Below are 17,567 nucleotides of genomic sequence, written 5' to 3'. Positions count from 1 at the left end.
CATTTTAGAGGAATGAATAAAATGTACCAAAAAATCACTTTTGCAACATGGATATTTTAAATTAAAATGACCTGCATTTTAGTCACCTCCTCCCCCTCAAAAGTCACAAATGCGTAACAGAACCTGCAGCTTTTAAAATTATAATGATCTCAACTTTCGGTACAGATCATTAAAGAAATACACTATGAGAAAACGTACATGAGATGGTGGCTGCGTTCAGGAAGATCTCTTTCAAGCCTACACGCAGAAAAAGAAAACCCCTATATTGTGCTTTTAACAACTACAATATGTTCTTGCATAATATGCCAAATGTAAAAGCCAGAGCTCTAAAGCATTTACCCAAGTTTGAGCTGTTTAAAAAGTACATTTGTACAGTATCTCCAGCAATATAAAACCAACTTTAGTCAAAACAGGAGCTACAGTAGTATGCAAATGAAGTCCATTCATTAATTAAAATCAAAGAGTTCAAAATGGCTTTCTGAGCCACACATTTTCTGCAGATTTCACATTAGTCCAGAAGTCATAATCCCTTACTGCAGAGTTTTGAAAACAGTGGCTATATTTCACCTTTGTTCCTACAAGCTACAAATGTAGGGCCCTTCCATTCATGTACAACCTGAGACATAATTCTTATTTAAATACTGGCCATTTATTTGCATAAGACACTAAGAGAGATCTCATCCTTGTCCTAGGAAGTTACAAAGATTGGACACAAAAATACACTGGAAGAGCCAAGGAACAATACTAACTTATGTTTTAAAACATTGGTTCATGATAGCTTTTTCCACTGTGAAAGGCCAATTTTTGGGGGACGTTAAAGACTTTTAAGGAGAGATGTGAAAAATCATCATATTTGAGGCCTGGTCTACATTTAAAAGGTAGGTTGACATTGCTATGGTGCTCAGGATAAGCCAAAATAACCCATATTGTAAACGTGACTAGGTGAATGGAAGAAGAACTTTTCCATTGACCTAGCTACTGCCAATCAGGAATGTAGATTTATGGAGGTGGAAAATCCCTTTCAGGTGTTGTAGGAAGTGTCTACATTACAGCAGCATAGCTGCAGCACTATAGTGTTCATAGGGTAGACATGGCCTAAGCAATGGCTGATCCTGCATGGACTGGACCAAACCATGTTAAAACAAAGCTTGTTTTAGTTATAGTAAAGTTGTTGTTTTTTTTTATCCTAGTTATAACCATTTTGGGCCTTCAGTACAGACTAGAAAGACTGCATACATATTTAAACATGATCATTTATGCTGTGTAGTTGTAGCTGTGTTGGTCCCAGGACATTAGAGAGACAAGGTGAATGAGGTAATGTTTAAATAGGGTAATTTCATGTCCCACTACACTAACTCAAGAACCTTTCTACAACATTGCAGACGTATACAGCTCCACCTTGAAGCGATTGTCCAGTGGCTGGAATGCTAACCCGGTGTCACAGTTCAGGGAAACTGCATCTGTATTTCCCCTCTGTGGTCCAGCAAGGACATCCACTTTAGATTTCTGGCTCCCAGCTGTCACCTCTCTTGGCCTTCTAGGGTTGCTAGGTGTCCAGTTTTCAACCAGAACGCCCGGTCAAAAAGGGACCCTGGTGGCTCAGGTCAGCACTGATGACTGGGCCGTTAAAAATCTAGTTGGGGGAGCTGGCAGGCTCCCTACCGGGCTCCTGGAAATGGCGACATATCCTTCCAGCTCCTAGGTGGAGGGATGCGGCCAGGGGGCTCCGTGCACTGCCCCTACCACATGTGCCAGCTCCGCAGCTCCCATTGGCCGGAACCAGAGCCAGTGGGAACTATGGGGGGCAGCACCTGTGGGCGGAGGCAGTGTGCACTATGCAGAACCATCTGGCTACCCCTATGCGTAGGAACCGAGGGACGTGTCGCTGCTTCTGGGAACCCCCAAGGTAAGCGCTGCCCGGAGCCCATTCCCTGCACCCCAACTCCCTGCCCCAGCCCCAAGCTCCCTCAAACACCCAAACTCCTTCCCAGAGCCTTCACCCTGCAACTCCTACCACACCCTAACCTCCTACACCAGCCCTGAGCCCCCTCCCACATCCAAACTCCCAGCTGGAGCGTGCACCTCCCCACACACCCCAACCCCCTGCACTGGCCAGGAGCCCCCTCCTGCACCTTGAACCCCACCATCTCTGGCCCAACCCCAGAACCGGCATCCCCCAACCCTGAGCCCATACCTCCTCCCACATCCCAATCCCCTGCCTCAGCCCAGAGCTTCCTCCCATACGCCAAACCCTTCGGCTCTACCCTCCTGCCCGGAGCCCCCTCCTACATCCCAAACCTCTCATTCCCAGCCCCACCCCAGAGCTTCCACCCCCTCCCGCATCCTGAACTCATTTCTGGCCCCACCCCAAAGCCCGCACCCGCAGTTGGAGTCCTCACCTCTTCCCGCATCCCAACCCCTTGCCCCAGCCCAGTGAAAACGAGCGAGTGAGTGAGGGTGGGGGAGAGTGAGTGATAGAGGGAGGGGGGATGGAGTGAGCGGGCATGGGGCCTCGGAGAAGGGGCGAAGTCTCAGAAGGGGCGGGGCAAGGGTGTTCGGTTTTGTGCGATTAGAAAGTTGGCAACCCTACCTGAGACCGACATGTCTCTCTCCCCCTCCTGACTGGGGTTTTAAGGCTGCACAGCTCCCTGCCTTATATTCTAATACCCCCAGAAAGCTAGACTGCCTAAACAGGCCAATTCCTGAGTTTTTCTCTCTCTCCAAAGCCTATGACCAGTATATTGCCACAGTTATAAGTTACAACACAGCTCCTTCTAAGCAAGCACAGTTTTTCTGAATGTAAAAGCAGTTATTAAAAACAATAGAAGAACAAACACACGTGCACTGCTTTCCAGAGATCATCCCCAAGTCCAGCCTAGGGCTCTGGTAGGTTTTAGTCCTTCAAAACCCACAACTGGGATTTCCCTGTGGTTACAAGTTCAGCCATCTTAGATCCAGAACAAGGGCTGGGCAGATCAGCTGTTTCATTACTCAGCTTGGGCCTTAGATCCTGACCTTCAGTAACAGGTAATTAGCAGTCAATTACCCTCTCCTTATGGCATAGCTTCAAAAGGCTGGGTTTTTGCATAACTGGGAGTTGGAGAATTTACATTTACTTCTCCCTAGGTATACCCCAGGAAATCCACTGAACACTTATTGTCCCAAAAATCCATACTTTTCTGACACATTTTCAATGTTTTATTTGAACTCCCAGGTCTGACATCTGTCACATCTCTCTCAACCCACAATAATACATAAAATTAATAAGGTCTTTCAAGAATATTGCAGGAAACTGTCATATCTGTCACATCTCCTCCCAAAAGAAGTGGGGTGAAACTCGGGTGCTTGACCATCCTCCTAGGAGAATGCACAGGTTTATTCCCTGGATGGTGGTTAATTTCATAATTTCGTATTTCACTTATGCATATAATAAACATTCCACTAACAAGCAAGCATATTTCCTTCAAAAATCCACACAGAGTCATCTGACCACCATCCTGTATAATTTCTCCTATTAGAGCCTATGAGGGTGGAGCTCTTGCATACACTTACTCCCCCAAAACATCTGGGTGTGAATCTGAGACCCGGTCCGCCCACTGCCACCTCCCCTTGGATTCTAAGGAGGGTATGTGGTGTCCCTTTGTCCCTCAAGCAGTCAGCTGTCCCATGGTGGGATGAGGTTCTCACGCTCCCGAGAGCATTCCAGGAAGCAACTCTTTGGACAGAAGGGAGCAATAAGTTAGGGATCCCTGTGAAGCAGCTCTCTGCACCACTTTTAACAGATTCTTCAAATCTCCCCCACAGCCAAATTCCTTTCTCTGCTCCATCTCCTCAGACGTCAGGGCCCAGGGGCCAATTTCTCTAGGGGGAAGAGGAAAGTGTATTGATCCCCCACCCCACTGGGGTGGTCCTCTGATCCCCACATACTGAGTCCAAGTGCACAGCAGTTCTCCCCACATCAGGCTCAAGGTTCTTTACATTTTCACAGACCAACAGGCAGTCAGAGACCATGGGAGAAGTTTCCCCTTCTTTCTGGTTGTAGTTACCTTTGTCATCTCCCAAGCAGCTGTCATACACTTTCTGTGGGCATTTCCCATCCTTGGGTAGGTGTCATAGATTTGGCAGTGCCCTGCTGCTGCCTCGGTGTCCCTACTTTTGGCTGGAGACATTGCCAGTACACTGTACTGTGCCTGGTTCACTGGTAAGGGTAAGCAGAGAGCTTATTTCCCTTGCCTGGGCTTCAGGACTCAAGAGATTTTACCTTCAAGTTATCTTGTCATCCCCCTGCAGTAGAAAATGGTCTCACTTTCCTTCTCTTCAGGTATTTGTCTGTATATACTGGGAAGGTAACTTGATTCCTCCTGGATTTGGGGTGTGTGGGGGGGGGAAGGTGGAGTGGGCAGGAGGGATACACCTCATGCAGCTACTCTATTTGCATTTTGGCTAACCCTTGCAGGTCTGTAGCTAACTCGCGGTCTGATTCACCCCTTATGCTTTTAAAACCATAATATCATTCCTCAAAAGCAAAAAATATGGGATATCTGACAACACAACTACAACCAGCACCCCTGACCCTTCCTGGTCTGTATAGAATTCTGTGCTGTAGGTACAGTAAAGGCGTTTACACCAGGAACTTTAACCCACATTTCACACCTTGGGAGCATTTGATGGGGTTTCACAACATGAGACTTAACTAAAGTTTTATCTGTTGCAGTATCTCCCCATACAATAAATGTCTCCCCATTAACTACCTCCTGCCACTCTCGCAGAGGGTCCAATGGATCTGCACCCAGGAGGGTGAAGCATGACATGTGGGCGGTGGTTTGGGGTCAGAAAAGCTCTGGCTTACTGAGGATAGCAGTGTAAATCAGGGAGCTGTGCAACCTTAAAATCCCTGGTCAAGATGGAGTGACATGCAGGTCTCTGCCCAAGAAAAGGTTACATACAATCCTGGCCCACAATAATATATAAACTTAAAACAGCAAAGTCTTTCAAGGATATTGCAGGAAATGGCAATACACCTCTACCCCGATAGAACGCGAATTTGGATATAGCACAGTAAAGCAGAGCTCGTGGGGGAGGGGCAGGGCTGTGCACTCCGGCGGATCAAAGCAAGTTTAATATAACGCGGTTTCACCTATAACACGGTAAGATTTTTTGGCTCCCAAGGACAGCGTTATATCAGGGTAGAGGTGTATCTGTCATATCAGGGATTCAGGAGATGCGGCTTCAATTCCCACCTTAGGCACACACTTCCTGTGTGACCTTGGGCAAGACACTTAAATCCTGGTTTTTAAAATGATTTAGGCACTGCTCTGTTCAGCATTGCCACACCTAACTGACGTAGAAGACTAATTCTCATTGAAAATCACTGGGACTTGGAAGTCTATGTCTCATTTTCAAAAGTGACAAGGACTTAGAACAGAGGTGGGCAAGCTACAGCCCACGGGACCCTCCTGTCCAGCCCCTGAGCTCCTGGCCCAGGAGGCTAGCCCCTGGCCCCTCCCCTGCTGTTCCCCTTCCCTCACAGCCTCAGCTCACTGCGCTGCTGGCACAATGCTCTGGGCGGCGAGGCTGTGAGCTCCTGGGGCAGTGCAGCTGCAGAGCTGCAGCCTGACCTAGTGCTCTGTGCTGCGCGGTGGCATGGCTGGCTCCAGCTGGGCAGCGCAGCTGCCTGCCTTGGTGCTCTGGGCAGCGCGGCTGTAGCACTGCCAGCCACCGGTGCTCCAGATAGTACGGTAAGGGGGCAGGGAACGGGGGGAGTGTTAGATAGAGGGCAGGGGAGTTCAGGGTGGTGGTCAGGGGGCAGGGGTGTGGATAGGGGTCGGGGCGGTCATAGGACAGGGAACATGGGGGTAGAGGTCCCCTGGGGGCAGACAGAAAGGAGGGGGGAGGGGTTGGATGGGGCAGAGGTCCCAGGGGGCAGTCAGGAATGAGAGGAGAGGTTGGACGGGGTGGCAGGGGGCAGTCAGAGGAGGGGGTTCCGAGGATGGAGAGTGGGGGTGTGTGGATGGGGCAGGAGTCCCGGGGGAACCGTCGGGGACAGGGAGGGTTGGATGGGGCGAGTCCCGGGGGGAGCATCAGGGGGTAAGAAGCAGAGGGGGGGTTAGATAGGGGGCATTGACCAGGCCACACCTGGCTATTTGGGAAGGTACAGCCTCCCCTAACCGGCCCTCCATACAATTTTGGAAACCCGATGTGGCCCTCAGGCTAAAAAGTCTGCCCGCCCCGACTTAGAAGCACTAAGTCAGTTAGGCATTACAATGCTTAACACAACAGGACCCAAATTACTTTAAAATCCTGGGCCTTACTCTTTCAGGCCCAGATCCACAAAGCTATTTAGGCTGCTAACTTCCATTGAAATCAGTGTGGACCTCAGTTCCCCACCTATAAAATAGGGAAAACACCTCACAGGGAGAACTATATTACAGATTTTGAGGTACTCAGCTATTATGTCAATGGAGGCCAAGTAAGTACCTGAAATAGCAGGGCCTGGGGTCTTCAGCGGCGGGCAGCCCCCGCTTCAGCGGTCAATTGGTGGCAGGGAGCCCTTCCGTTCCGGGACCTGCCGCCCAAGTGCCCTGAAGACCTGCGGCGGGGGCCCCCCACCGCCGAATTACTGCCGAAGACCCGGCTGCAATTTGGCAGCAGGTCCCGCTTCGGCGGTAATTCGCCGGCGGGGGGTCCTTCCGCCCCGGAGCGAGAGGATACCCCCCCACCCACCCACCGACGAAGACCGGGAGCAGAAGAAGCTCCAGGGGCCCGGGCCCTGCAAGAGGTTTCCGGGGCCCCCGGAGCGAGTGAAGGACCCCGTTCTGGGGCCCCTGAAAAACTCTCGTGGGGGCCCCTGCAGGGCCCGGGGCAAATTGCCCCTCTTGCCCCCCCCCTCTGGGCGACCCTGTTAAATAGACAGTGTAAATGACAGTTAATGTTTTAATCATGTCCCTGATACAGCCTCAGAAATCCAGTCACATGGGTACAGCCAAGGTTTTAGATATTGGTTAAATACAGTTAAGCCCTGTTTATAAAGAAAAATGGAACCATGACTGGAGACAATCATGGAACCTGACTCCACCACACATCTGAATGTGTAATGTAAACAAAGCCCTATAAGATACACAACATACCAATGACACTCAAAAAAAAAAATCAATCAACCGACCCAGATTATGATTTTCACTTCCTTATACAAGCTAATATTTAAACAGAGAACTGAAATTTCATTACGACTGGGATCCAAATGTGTAATATTCAAAGCCTATGACATTAATCTCAATTTCACATTATCAAACAATCCCTTCAGTCTGAAAGCTGTAGCTCTTTTATCACCAAATATCTACAATTAAAATATAGATTTTACACCTCTCATCACCAGTGTCAGAAGCCAAATCATCCCATAAATGGACAAAAGAAAATTAAAGCTTTCCAGCATCCTTTTTCAATCTTTTCACATAAAATGTTAGCATACCAAGAATGAGAGAGACAGAACGCACTTAAAATTAGCCATATGCTGTAGCTACACTATGCCATGTAAGAGAACACTAATATCTGAAACACCAATCAGAAAATATCTGTGAATTCTATTCAGTGTACTACTGTTAGAAAGTCATCAGCATGTACAAGATCTGGTTGGTTTTTTTTAATTCAAGTCTGAACGTATATTTGCAACCCTGCAAAAATTAAAATCCTGATTTGTTCTTCAGCTATTTTGCTTGAAATTTTAAATTTAGTTAATGAACAACCACTTGCATAGCATCATGGATAGGCATATTTACAAAATAAATAATGATTGAGTCTCTGCTCGGAAGGGGCGGTCTTTCAGTGTTCTGGGTTCCTTCTGGACATGCTAAATGTCTTCAACTCCCATGGACTTCAATGGGAGCTCAAGGTGCTGAGCACCTTGCAGTAAGGCCCCATAATAAGACATGGACAACAAGGAGGAGCTGACAAACACAGAGATGTTAGGGAACAGTTTGGAAGATGACAACAATGGTGGGGATTATGTGGCTGGTTGAGAATGTAGTGAATCTTCAGAGTTATGCAGCATTTTTTCTATATAAATGAGACTTGAGTAAAATTTTCAAAAATGCCTAAGGATCCTAAGTCCCATTTTTTAAAGCAACAGACACTTAGAAACCTAAGCCCCACTGAAAGTCAATAGGACTTTGGTGCTTTTCAAAATGTAACCCAATAAGACTCCTTCAATAAGTGGGTTTTGAGAAGAGCTTTAACGGAGGAGAAGATGGAGGAAAAGAGGACCCCCGATTCCAGCGGGAGGGTAATATACAATAGACAGTACCAAGGCACAGGAGAGAGGACACAAAGGAGGTAGTCAGATGAGATGCTTGAGCTGAGCAGAGAGGACATAGGGTAAACAAAGCCTTTTTTAAAGTTACCGAGGCAGGGGAGTTAAAACTATGTTCTAAAACCAAGTTTAATACCTCTCTCACAGCGCTAATATTCAGTGTAAACAAAGGAATAATGGAAAGCCATCATACCAATACAGGCTTCCCCAGAGCAAAGTCCTGCAACCTTAACCATTACACAGCAACCAGAAAGTCTCAGTACCATAACTTCCCCCCACCCTCCATTTGACAGTTTCCCCTTCCACAGGAAGAAAACACTCCACATAACTTTGATAGCTGGAACTCTTCTCACTGTTGTGGCAAGCAGCATCTGTCCACACTTAGCAAATCTGCTGTATACAGCCTCAAGCCCAAAGCATGTCAGGAAGTGTAAGGCATTTAGCATTTTGAACCAAACTAACCACAAGTATAAAAACAGAGACACTGTACTTACTCTCACTATAAAATACAGATACTAAATTTGACAGCTTGAATGGCAATGCGAAAACACCTGGTTTCATAAGAAAACCATTGTTTGTGTTTTACTACTTAACACATTATAGGTTAGCTTAACTTATTCCAATTTTCCAACATTATTTGTTAGATAAAACTGCCAATCTCCACACTAATTCATTTGAAGGTCAGAAGGTATACAGGATACCTGCAACTATAATATGACTTTATATTCACAGATGGCTTGTACTATCAACTGCTTTCCACCATTAAAACCATTCATAAAGACTTACACATTACAAATCCAGCCTTTTTTGAATTGTGTCTTGACATTGCTATCCCCAATGGACTGCACTATTTAAATAAGAAACCACCTGGTCCTCAGCCATATTACAGTTTAACAAAGTAGTCTGGAAGCTAACCCACACCCATGAATGACTCCAATTTCTTCATATAGGAACAGTTTAGGGTTTTGATATTATTTCCAAGATGGTTCGGATGAAGGCTGCAACCTGATTTAGTTATACAGAAGCATTTTAGACACCCATCACAACAGCTTCTAGGCACATTAATGCCATTAAAACAATATAGCAGCGGCTGAAGAGAGCTCAAAACCCATGTGTAGTTATCTTCCAAACACCACACGCTTTAGTGGTATATCAAAAACTTTCCTCACCAGTCAAACCACTATCCTATTGCGCTATCTAGGTGAATTTTAAAAAGTCATCTTATCAAACACTTAATAAATTTATTTATTAAGAAAATCTTTTAAAGGTTTACTACGTCCCAATCACCTGTTTTTCTTTTATCCCCCCTCTGTGTACCCACCCGCTGATATTGTTGCTGATCCTTTGGCAACAGTGGTAGAGAGCTGGAGTCTTTGGCTGATCCTTTTTGATGTGGAGGCCTCCTTTCAGCCCATACCTCCCCAGTTCTCATGTACTCATTTCCCATCCCCACAGCCAGTGATTAGGATGCTTGACAGTGGGTTTTGAAAGAGAGGTTCATTGCCCCTTCACTGAACTCCAGAGCTATTGTCTCCCTGTGCACCAGTTAAGGGTAACAAGAAGCTTCAGCACACCAGCAAAAAGGTGGGGGCAAAATGTCCATTCTAAATACACCTCTACCCCGATATAACGTGACCCAATACAACACGAATTCGGATATAACGTGGTAAAGCAGTGCTCCGGGGGCTGCACTCCTGAAGTTCAAAGCAAGTTTGATATAATGCATTTTCACCTATAACGCGGTAAGATTTTTTGGCTCCCGAGGACAGCGTTATATCGAGGCAGAGGTGTACGTGACTGATTTTAAAATATATTTTAAGTGGCATTTTCTTTTAATTGCTACTACCCCTTCAGACCTAGCTTAACAGCAGCAGAAAGGCATGAGGAGAAGAGTCAGATAAAGAACTCAAGAACGTCTTTGGAAACAAGACTCCAGCAGGCCAAACGGAAGAGACCAGGTTGAAAGCAGCCTTCCCGTTTAATTAAACAGGAACAACCAAAGACATTGCCAATATAATCTCATACTCAAATGCCAAAGGGAATCACCAGGGGTCAGGACAACTAGGTGATGAACGCAAAGCTTTGTAGGTACTAAACATAATGTTTAAATCTCTAAAACATAGTTTAAGTAACCATTCTATAAAGGGCAATAGCATACCCTAGGGTGTGATTTCATCAGATAACATATGCGCTTCTTCAGTGCGTATACTCACTGATGAACTAACAGCCCCCTTCCCCACTGTGTGTTATTGCTTAGCATAGAACTGTCAGAGCTGGAGAGAACCCACACAGATTTGACAATTTTCTGCTTGTTTGGCAGGATTCTTATATAAATAAAAATTAATTCAGTCAAGCATTAGACTTATACACCAGGAAAAACCAAAAAGGGGCACATTTTCACACTCTTCCGTATTGACCACTGTCAGAAACACACACACAGATAATGTGACAAACTCTAATGCAATTACGAAAAAACAAAACAAGCAGAAAATTCATGTCAAAACACATAACGTCTTCTGAGCTTTCTCCTGCAGGGAATTTATTTTTATGTCATCCAAGCATTCATGAGAGTATTTTATGTCATCTAAGTGGTCATTACTCTGCTACATCGGGAACTTATAAGGATATTTACAAATAATAAAAAGCATACTCTCTCTCCTCCCCCCGAGAAGGAAGGATCAAAACAAACCTGCAATTGGGAGGTGGATCTAAAGTGATGTCAGCCAATTCCTTCTGAATCCTATGGCAATAAAAACAAGAAAGAACAAAGGTAAGTCACTATGCGGGATCACAGTCAACACACACATGCAGTATAGATATATGTCACAATGATTGTGAGACTGTGTATGTGTGTCACTCTTCCAGGAACACACAGGGTAGATCTACACCTGCAGCGGCATGTAGAATATGTACATGGCATGCCCAACTAGCACAGGTATAAATAGTGTAGATGGTGAGGCACTGCTTAGGTGAGTATAGTGAAGACATGCCAGAATCTAGGGTATATACTCTACACAGCTCTCTACATGACCAAGCAGTGCCTCCCACATCTACACGGCTATTTTTGACAGTGTGGTGTCCTGCTGCCTCCCCACTGCTAGAGCCTTTCCCCACCACAATGCAAGATTCCAGCAGTGAGGAGTCATAGGGTGTCTGTCCCATTGTGTGTGTCTGCAGTGGTCTAGTCTATACAGGAGGCGGTGTGTAGGGTATGTGTAGCTATACTCTGCAGTGAAAGGTTCAGGCAAGGGGAGGCAGCAGAGAAAAGCTCCCCCCACCAAAGCCTTTCACTGCAACTGGCCCTGCTGCCGGAGCCTTTCCCCACTGCCAGAGCCTTTCACTACAGCGTATAGCCAAACACATCCTGAACACCGCCGCCTGTATAGACAAGACCACTCCAGACACACACAGTGGGGTAGACACCCTGTGACAGAAACAGAGAGAAAATAGACACGTTCCTTCTCCCCATATCAGCTCCACAGACTGGTCCACCCCCCCCCCCCACACACACAGGGGGATAAGGCCCCATCCCCCTCCAACATACTGACAATGAGACAGATCCTCCTTGCAAACACAAGTGTTAGGTGTAAGGGGAGGACTACAGCCTGAGGAAAATTATGAATCTTTGTCTCACTGAGATGGGCTAAACAGCCACTGCCACAATCCCCTTCCCCACATAGCATCCTGGGGAATGGGCTGGAGGGGTTCTGACTGGGAAGGATGGGTAACTAGCAACAGAGCCCAACTCCCTGATCCATTTCTGATTAAACTTAAAAAGAGGGGAATAGTCACACACATCTCCAAGATCCTATCTGCTCCCACAACCACAGCCTCCAAATCTCCCCTGCCACCCAAAGCCCCGCCCCCAGTCCCCTCCCTCACATCCACAAAGCCCCATCCCCAACATCCTCCCTGCCTCCAGACTTCTCCAGGATCCACAGCTCCACATTTTCCTTCCACTACCACCAGCTACCATCTCCATTCCCCAGAGCCCCACTACTGCAACTCAAGCCTCCCCTCCAAATCTCCCCCCACTGCACACACAAACAGCCTCCCTTCCTTCCCCTCCTCCACACTCAGACAGCCTCCTTTGCCTGTCTCCTATTTGTCACACATAATAAGAACCAAAGCCCATTCATACCAAGCAATTTACAATCAGCAGGCCTTTACAGATATTTTAAAACTAGCTGATGGCCTCTCATCCAACCACCACTTGCTGCTGTGTATGTGACTTTGCCAAGGAATCCTTTGCTCGGAGGAGTTCTGAAGTCAACAAAATCCAAACCATCTCTTGAGCAATCCAAAAAAACCAGCCCTTTTTGATACGTACAGATCGCGAGCTTTTTGCTGGTGCATTGCAAAGCTTTTCAACGATCAGCCAGACGGATTATTATTCTTATTGACGGAGTAATGAAAGCTTGCTTGGAAGCTTCATTCTCAGCTAGGTGAGCTTTTTTGGAGTGGGATGGTGCCGAATTCAGGTGACATGGAGAATGGCTCAGGTAGGACAGCAGTAATGTTTTGGAAGTGAGTTGGCTCTAAGGGCTTGTCTACTTGGGGGATATTGACTGGCATAGCTATTCCAGAAAAGTTATTCTGGTATAATTTAAGCAGAGTAATTATTTCACAGTAAAGTCCCTTTCATTTTAGAAAAGACTGTCCACCTTGAGAGCTATTCTGGAACAGTAATTCCCCAGGTACACAAGCCCTTAATGCAGGTTGGAAGGAGATAGGGAAGTAGTGATGCTTTTAGTGGGGAGGGCTGGCACCATGTAACAAGTGTTTGCATTTGTGACATCTGTCATACAAGATCAAAGCAAACATTAATTAATTAATCCTCACAACACCCCTGTGAGTTATGCGTTATCATCATTCCCATTTTACAAATGGGGAAACTGATGGAGAAATTAAATGACTTCCTCAAGGCCACATAGCTTCAGTAGCAGAGCAGGTATTAAACTCATAGGCTTTAATCCCTACAGAGATCTGGCTCTAAAGTCAGGTGCTGAGGAGAGCAGTAATCTCAGTGGGGACGAACGGTGCTGAGTGCAGATGGTGAGGAGGAGATGGGGGAAGCGGTAATGTTTGGGGGAAGCTTCTTGCTAGGTGCAGATAGTGACAAAGGGGAGATGGGGACAACAGTAATTTCTGTGGAGAGGTTGAAGGTAAACGCCAGTAATGAGGAATAGAAATGGTTAACACTCAGTGGAGGGGAGGAGGAACAGCAGCAATGGGGCAGTTACAGAGGGCCATATAAGCAGAGAGACAGCGGGGCAGAGAGACAGCAGTGACACAGTGTCTGGCTGCAGACAATCTCACCTCTTGGCGCTGGTGGAGAGGAGCTTGGAGTTTTTACTCATGCTGACTTTGCTTTCCTTCTTCTTAGGGGTGTTTGTCTCTTTCTCGGTCTGTTGGTTGGAGGATGAAGATGAGGAGGAGCTGGTGCTGGCCCTCGAATCGTCATCCGACATAGCGACCCCCCCCACCACACAACCCAAACCTGGAGAGGAGACACCGCAGGATGTGGGGAACAAACAATGAACGCATGCACAGAGAAAGGAACCCACCACAGTCTCACAGGCAAAGGGGATTTGGGTCGCACTCTCTTTCGATAGGGCCTTGTCTCTCTCTCCCTCTCTCCTGGCCTTCGCAGACAAGCATGCTGAACAGAAATGGTCTGAACAGGAGGAGCAGCAGCTTCTCCCTGCACCAGTAACACTGGGGGAGGGGACGGACTTGAATGTCTCCTTTCAATGAGAACAGAAGTGGGGGGGGCAGGCTGAGAGAACAGGGACTGGGAAGAAGGAGGCTGCAAGGATCAGAGAAGCTGCAAGTAATTCCTTCTAATCTCACCCAAACTACACACAAGAAGCCAGTCATCCTCACCCCCAGTTATCCAGCCCTGGGGCTTGGGATATAAATAGGATGTCTCCAGTCCCCTCTGCAGACTCAGAGGCAGATGGAGAAAAAGGAAAGGAAAAGCAGCAGGATCAATGTCTACAACAGGAGTAGGGAGACATTGGCTACAGGGGGAGAATAAGTGTCTAGGAAGGTGAGGGGTGGGCAGGCAAGCAGGGTGTTTGTGGGAGGGAGATCAGTGGGGGAAGAAGGAGATCAGTGCCTGCAGTTGGGAGGGAAGGAGGGACAGGCAAGGTGGGGAATTGGTGCCTGGGGGAGATGAGGAACAGATGTGGGGAGCTGAGTGCCTGCAGGGGCAAGGGGTAGGCAGGGTGTGTGTGGAGAGAGGTGAGGATAGGCAGTGGGGAGGTGAGGGATAGGCAGTGGGGAGATGAGTGCCTGCAGGGGCGAGGAGCAGGCAGGTTGTGTGGGGACGGGGGTGTCAGAGCCTGCAGGGGTGAGGGACAGGCAAGGTGTGGGTGGGGGATCAGAGCCTGCAGAGGGTAAGAGGCAGGTGTGTGTGCGGGGGGGGGGGGTGAGTGCCTGCAGGGGGCAAGGGATAGGCCGGGTGGGGGTGTGGGGCGGAGGTAAGTGCCTGCAGGGTGTGGGAGCGGGGGAGACAGGGGGTACCAATGCCTAAGTATGGGTGGGAGATCAGTGCCCACAGAAGGCAAGGAAGGTGGGCGGGTGGAAATCAGTGCCTGCTGGGGGCAAGGGAGGGGAAGGCAGCGGTGCCCAAGGCGGCAGGGGGAAGGGATGGGGGGTGGCGTTCCCCGCGGCGGTGAGGGGGGGGAGGGAGAGGGAGCAGAGCCCGGGGGGGGGATGATGGGGGACGGGGGAGCAGAGCCGGGAGGAATGGGGGTGGGGGGAGCAGGACCGGGGGGTAGGAATGGGTGGAGGAGATGTGGGGGGCAGGGCTGGGGGGGTACGTGCACGGGGCACACCTCCAGGAAAGAGCTGCTCTGCTCCGTGATAGGGAGAATTGCCCCCCCTCCTCGGTGCGGGCCCTGCGGGGAGGGGGCGATACCTGCCGGCCCCAGCCCCTGCCCGTGGTCGCGCTGCGCGGGCCGGGGCCCCTGGCCTGGCCGGGGGGTGCCCTGCGGGGAGAGGGGCCCCGCTCCGTACCTCTCCCTTTGTGTCTGGCGGCTCCTCCGCGGCGCGGCTGGGCCTGGCCACTCGTGTCTCTTGCTGGGAGAGAAGCGGAAGTGCTGCAACAGCAACTCTTACCCAGGCAATGGCTGCCCCGCTCCTCCCCGACCCCTCGGCGAGCCGGGCTGGGGGGGACCGGCCGCACTCGCCCCCAGGGGGCAGGCGCCGCGGGAGTCCCAGCCTTGCGGGGCCGCAGATGGAGGCGCCTCTGCCGAGTGCCCTGACGGGGCGCGGAATAAAGAGGCTCCGAGGCTCAGCTCCCTGCCCCGGTCCTAGGGGGCAGAGGGAGCAGCTGGGGCCGCCTGACGGCTTGAGCCGGGCTCCTGCCCATTCCCACCCCTGGCTCGCCCGGCCCCAAAACAGCTGCCCCCCCCCATCCATCCCCCTTCCGCAGCAGCAACAACTTCTCACCTGGCTCAGTCCAGGAGCAGCAGCAGGAGCAGCAGCTTCCTCCCCGTCTCTCACCTGTTCCAGCCCTCAAGCGGCAGCAGCTTCTCCCCTCCCCGGGCTCAGCCTTGACTCATCCTCAGCAGCAGCTTCCCACTTGCCCGCGCCCCGAGTTCAGGATTCCATTGTCCCCACGCAGCCCCCGGTGCGCTCACCAACACACAAAAGGAAGGGCCGCTTGTGATGTCAGCAGCAGCAGCTCCTGCGGAGAGACGGCAGCAGGCTGGGCTCCGGCTGGCCAGCTACAGGAAGGAAAGGAGGTTGGCTGGGGGGAACCCGCAATGGTGAAGTCCACCTGCTGGGGAGCCTAGTTGGTATGGAAAGCACAGCATTCAATAAAGTTGGGCTAGATTGTGCTGCATCTTCAATGGCTTTTTTCCTTCTTCTGCTCCTGCAAAACCTTTGCAGTTGATCTTTTGGCACAACCGTAAAGAAAAATGATATCTCACCACACTAGTGACCCACTGTACGTTTCACATAAGAAGCCAGCACAATCAGTCACTTTTCTATGGGCCAAGGCATAGTGCCATAGATCTCAATGGAAATGCTGCACCAAATTCATGTTGTTAGCCCCCATTGACTTCAACGGGTTACCACCAGGGCTGAATGTGGCTCAGTGCCTTCAGTTTCCCAAAGTATATCAAGAGATCAAACAGCAAACTATGTGACATATTCTTTGTTTTCCCAGCCACTAGACTATCACCATTGTGCATCATAATAATTAATAGTACTTTGCATTTCTATCACTCCTTGCAACTGAGGATCTCAATGAATCCAACTGCACAGCACACCTGCAAAGTACAGTACATATGATTATTACCACCAATTTATGCTTTGTGAATCAGAGGAAAAGAACCTAGTTGTCTAATCTCTCAGAATTTTCAGGGGTGCTCAACACTTGCAGCTCTGTTGACTTCCTATTGAGTTTGGGTGTTCAGTACTTCTAAAAAAATAGGCTTCCAATCTCATGTTTTAATCATATGACCTTGTGTAACACATCACAGCTGCATACACAGACACTCGCCATGGCTGTCACTGGGGACTGAACTCTGGAATTTCAGTACCAAAAGCTAAAGAGCGTCCTGAACTAAAGACTGTGTCTGAATCCATGATTCCCTCCAAAATGGCTCTCCAGATGGAAGTTTTTACTCTTGTATCTCAGACTCTTACTATAAACGCATCAACAGGGGTAGCATGTGATAATATCTAACAGGGAAGGCATGTAATACAGTACTGTTCATGCGGTCATGTCTCCCTCTAGTGGCTGGGCCCCTTCAGTTCTAGAGTCCAAAACTATGGGATAGATGAAGTAACTCTTTTATCTCAAGGCAGTGATTCTCAAACTTTTCTACTGGTGACCCCTTTCACATAGCAAGCCTCTGTGAGCGACCCCCCCCTTAAATATATTAAGAAGTGTTTTTAATTAATAACACCATTATAAATGCTGGAGGCAAAGCGGGGTTTGAGGTGGAGGCTGACAGCTCGCGACCCCCCATGTAATAACCTCATGACCCCCTGAAGGGTCCCAACCCCCAGTTTGAGAACCCCTGGATCAAGGGATAAATGATCTGTGCTTTTGGTGATGAAGGTCTCAGGTTCAGTCCTCTCTAACAGCCAGTTTATGACACATGCATCTCATAAATTCCATTGTCCAGTTGTTTTCTTCATTCAACCCTAACTCTCAGACCCATAGTCACTTTGGCAGGAATCCTGCCTCTTTGAGACCCCAACATAAAGAAAAGTTGAATTTTCCCTGACAGTTGTAGAG

The 17,567-nt window shown here is 48.7% G+C and overlaps 1 protein-coding gene across 7 annotated transcripts in view; it reads right to left on the bottom strand.

Annotated features, from left to right (window-relative positions):
- UBE2E1 (ubiquitin conjugating enzyme E2 E1) overlaps positions 1-16,032 on the bottom strand; it is a 56,868-nt gene extending 40,836 nt beyond the window's left edge. Inside the window, exons 1-4 of one of the 7 annotated variants that reach the window (XM_039521745.1) lie at positions 15,764-16,032; positions 15,329-15,391; positions 13,625-13,713; positions 10,995-11,045 (exon numbers count right to left, since the gene is read on the bottom strand). In XM_039521745.1, the coding sequence (XP_039377679.1) occupies positions 10,995-11,045; positions 13,625-13,665 (92 nt within the window). In that variant the 5' untranslated portion in view covers positions 13,666-13,713; positions 15,329-15,391; positions 15,764-16,032. Of the gene's footprint in view, positions 1-10,994; positions 11,046-13,624; positions 13,806-15,328; positions 15,476-15,763 lie in introns of those variants that run through there. The other 6 variants (XM_039521740.1, XM_039521743.1, XM_039521744.1 and 3 more) reach the window with 6 other exon arrangements.
- Positions 16,033-17,567: the final 1,535 nt, after the last annotated feature.

The sequence above is a fragment of the Mauremys reevesii genome, linkage group 2 (genome assembly GCF_016161935.1).
Source record: "Mauremys reevesii isolate NIE-2019 linkage group 2, ASM1616193v1, whole genome shotgun sequence".
NCBI lineage: Eukaryota > Metazoa > Chordata > Testudines > Geoemydidae > Mauremys > Mauremys reevesii.
The sequence above is the reverse complement of the archived record's forward strand: the minus strand, read 5'-3'. Positions and strand labels throughout refer to the sequence as shown.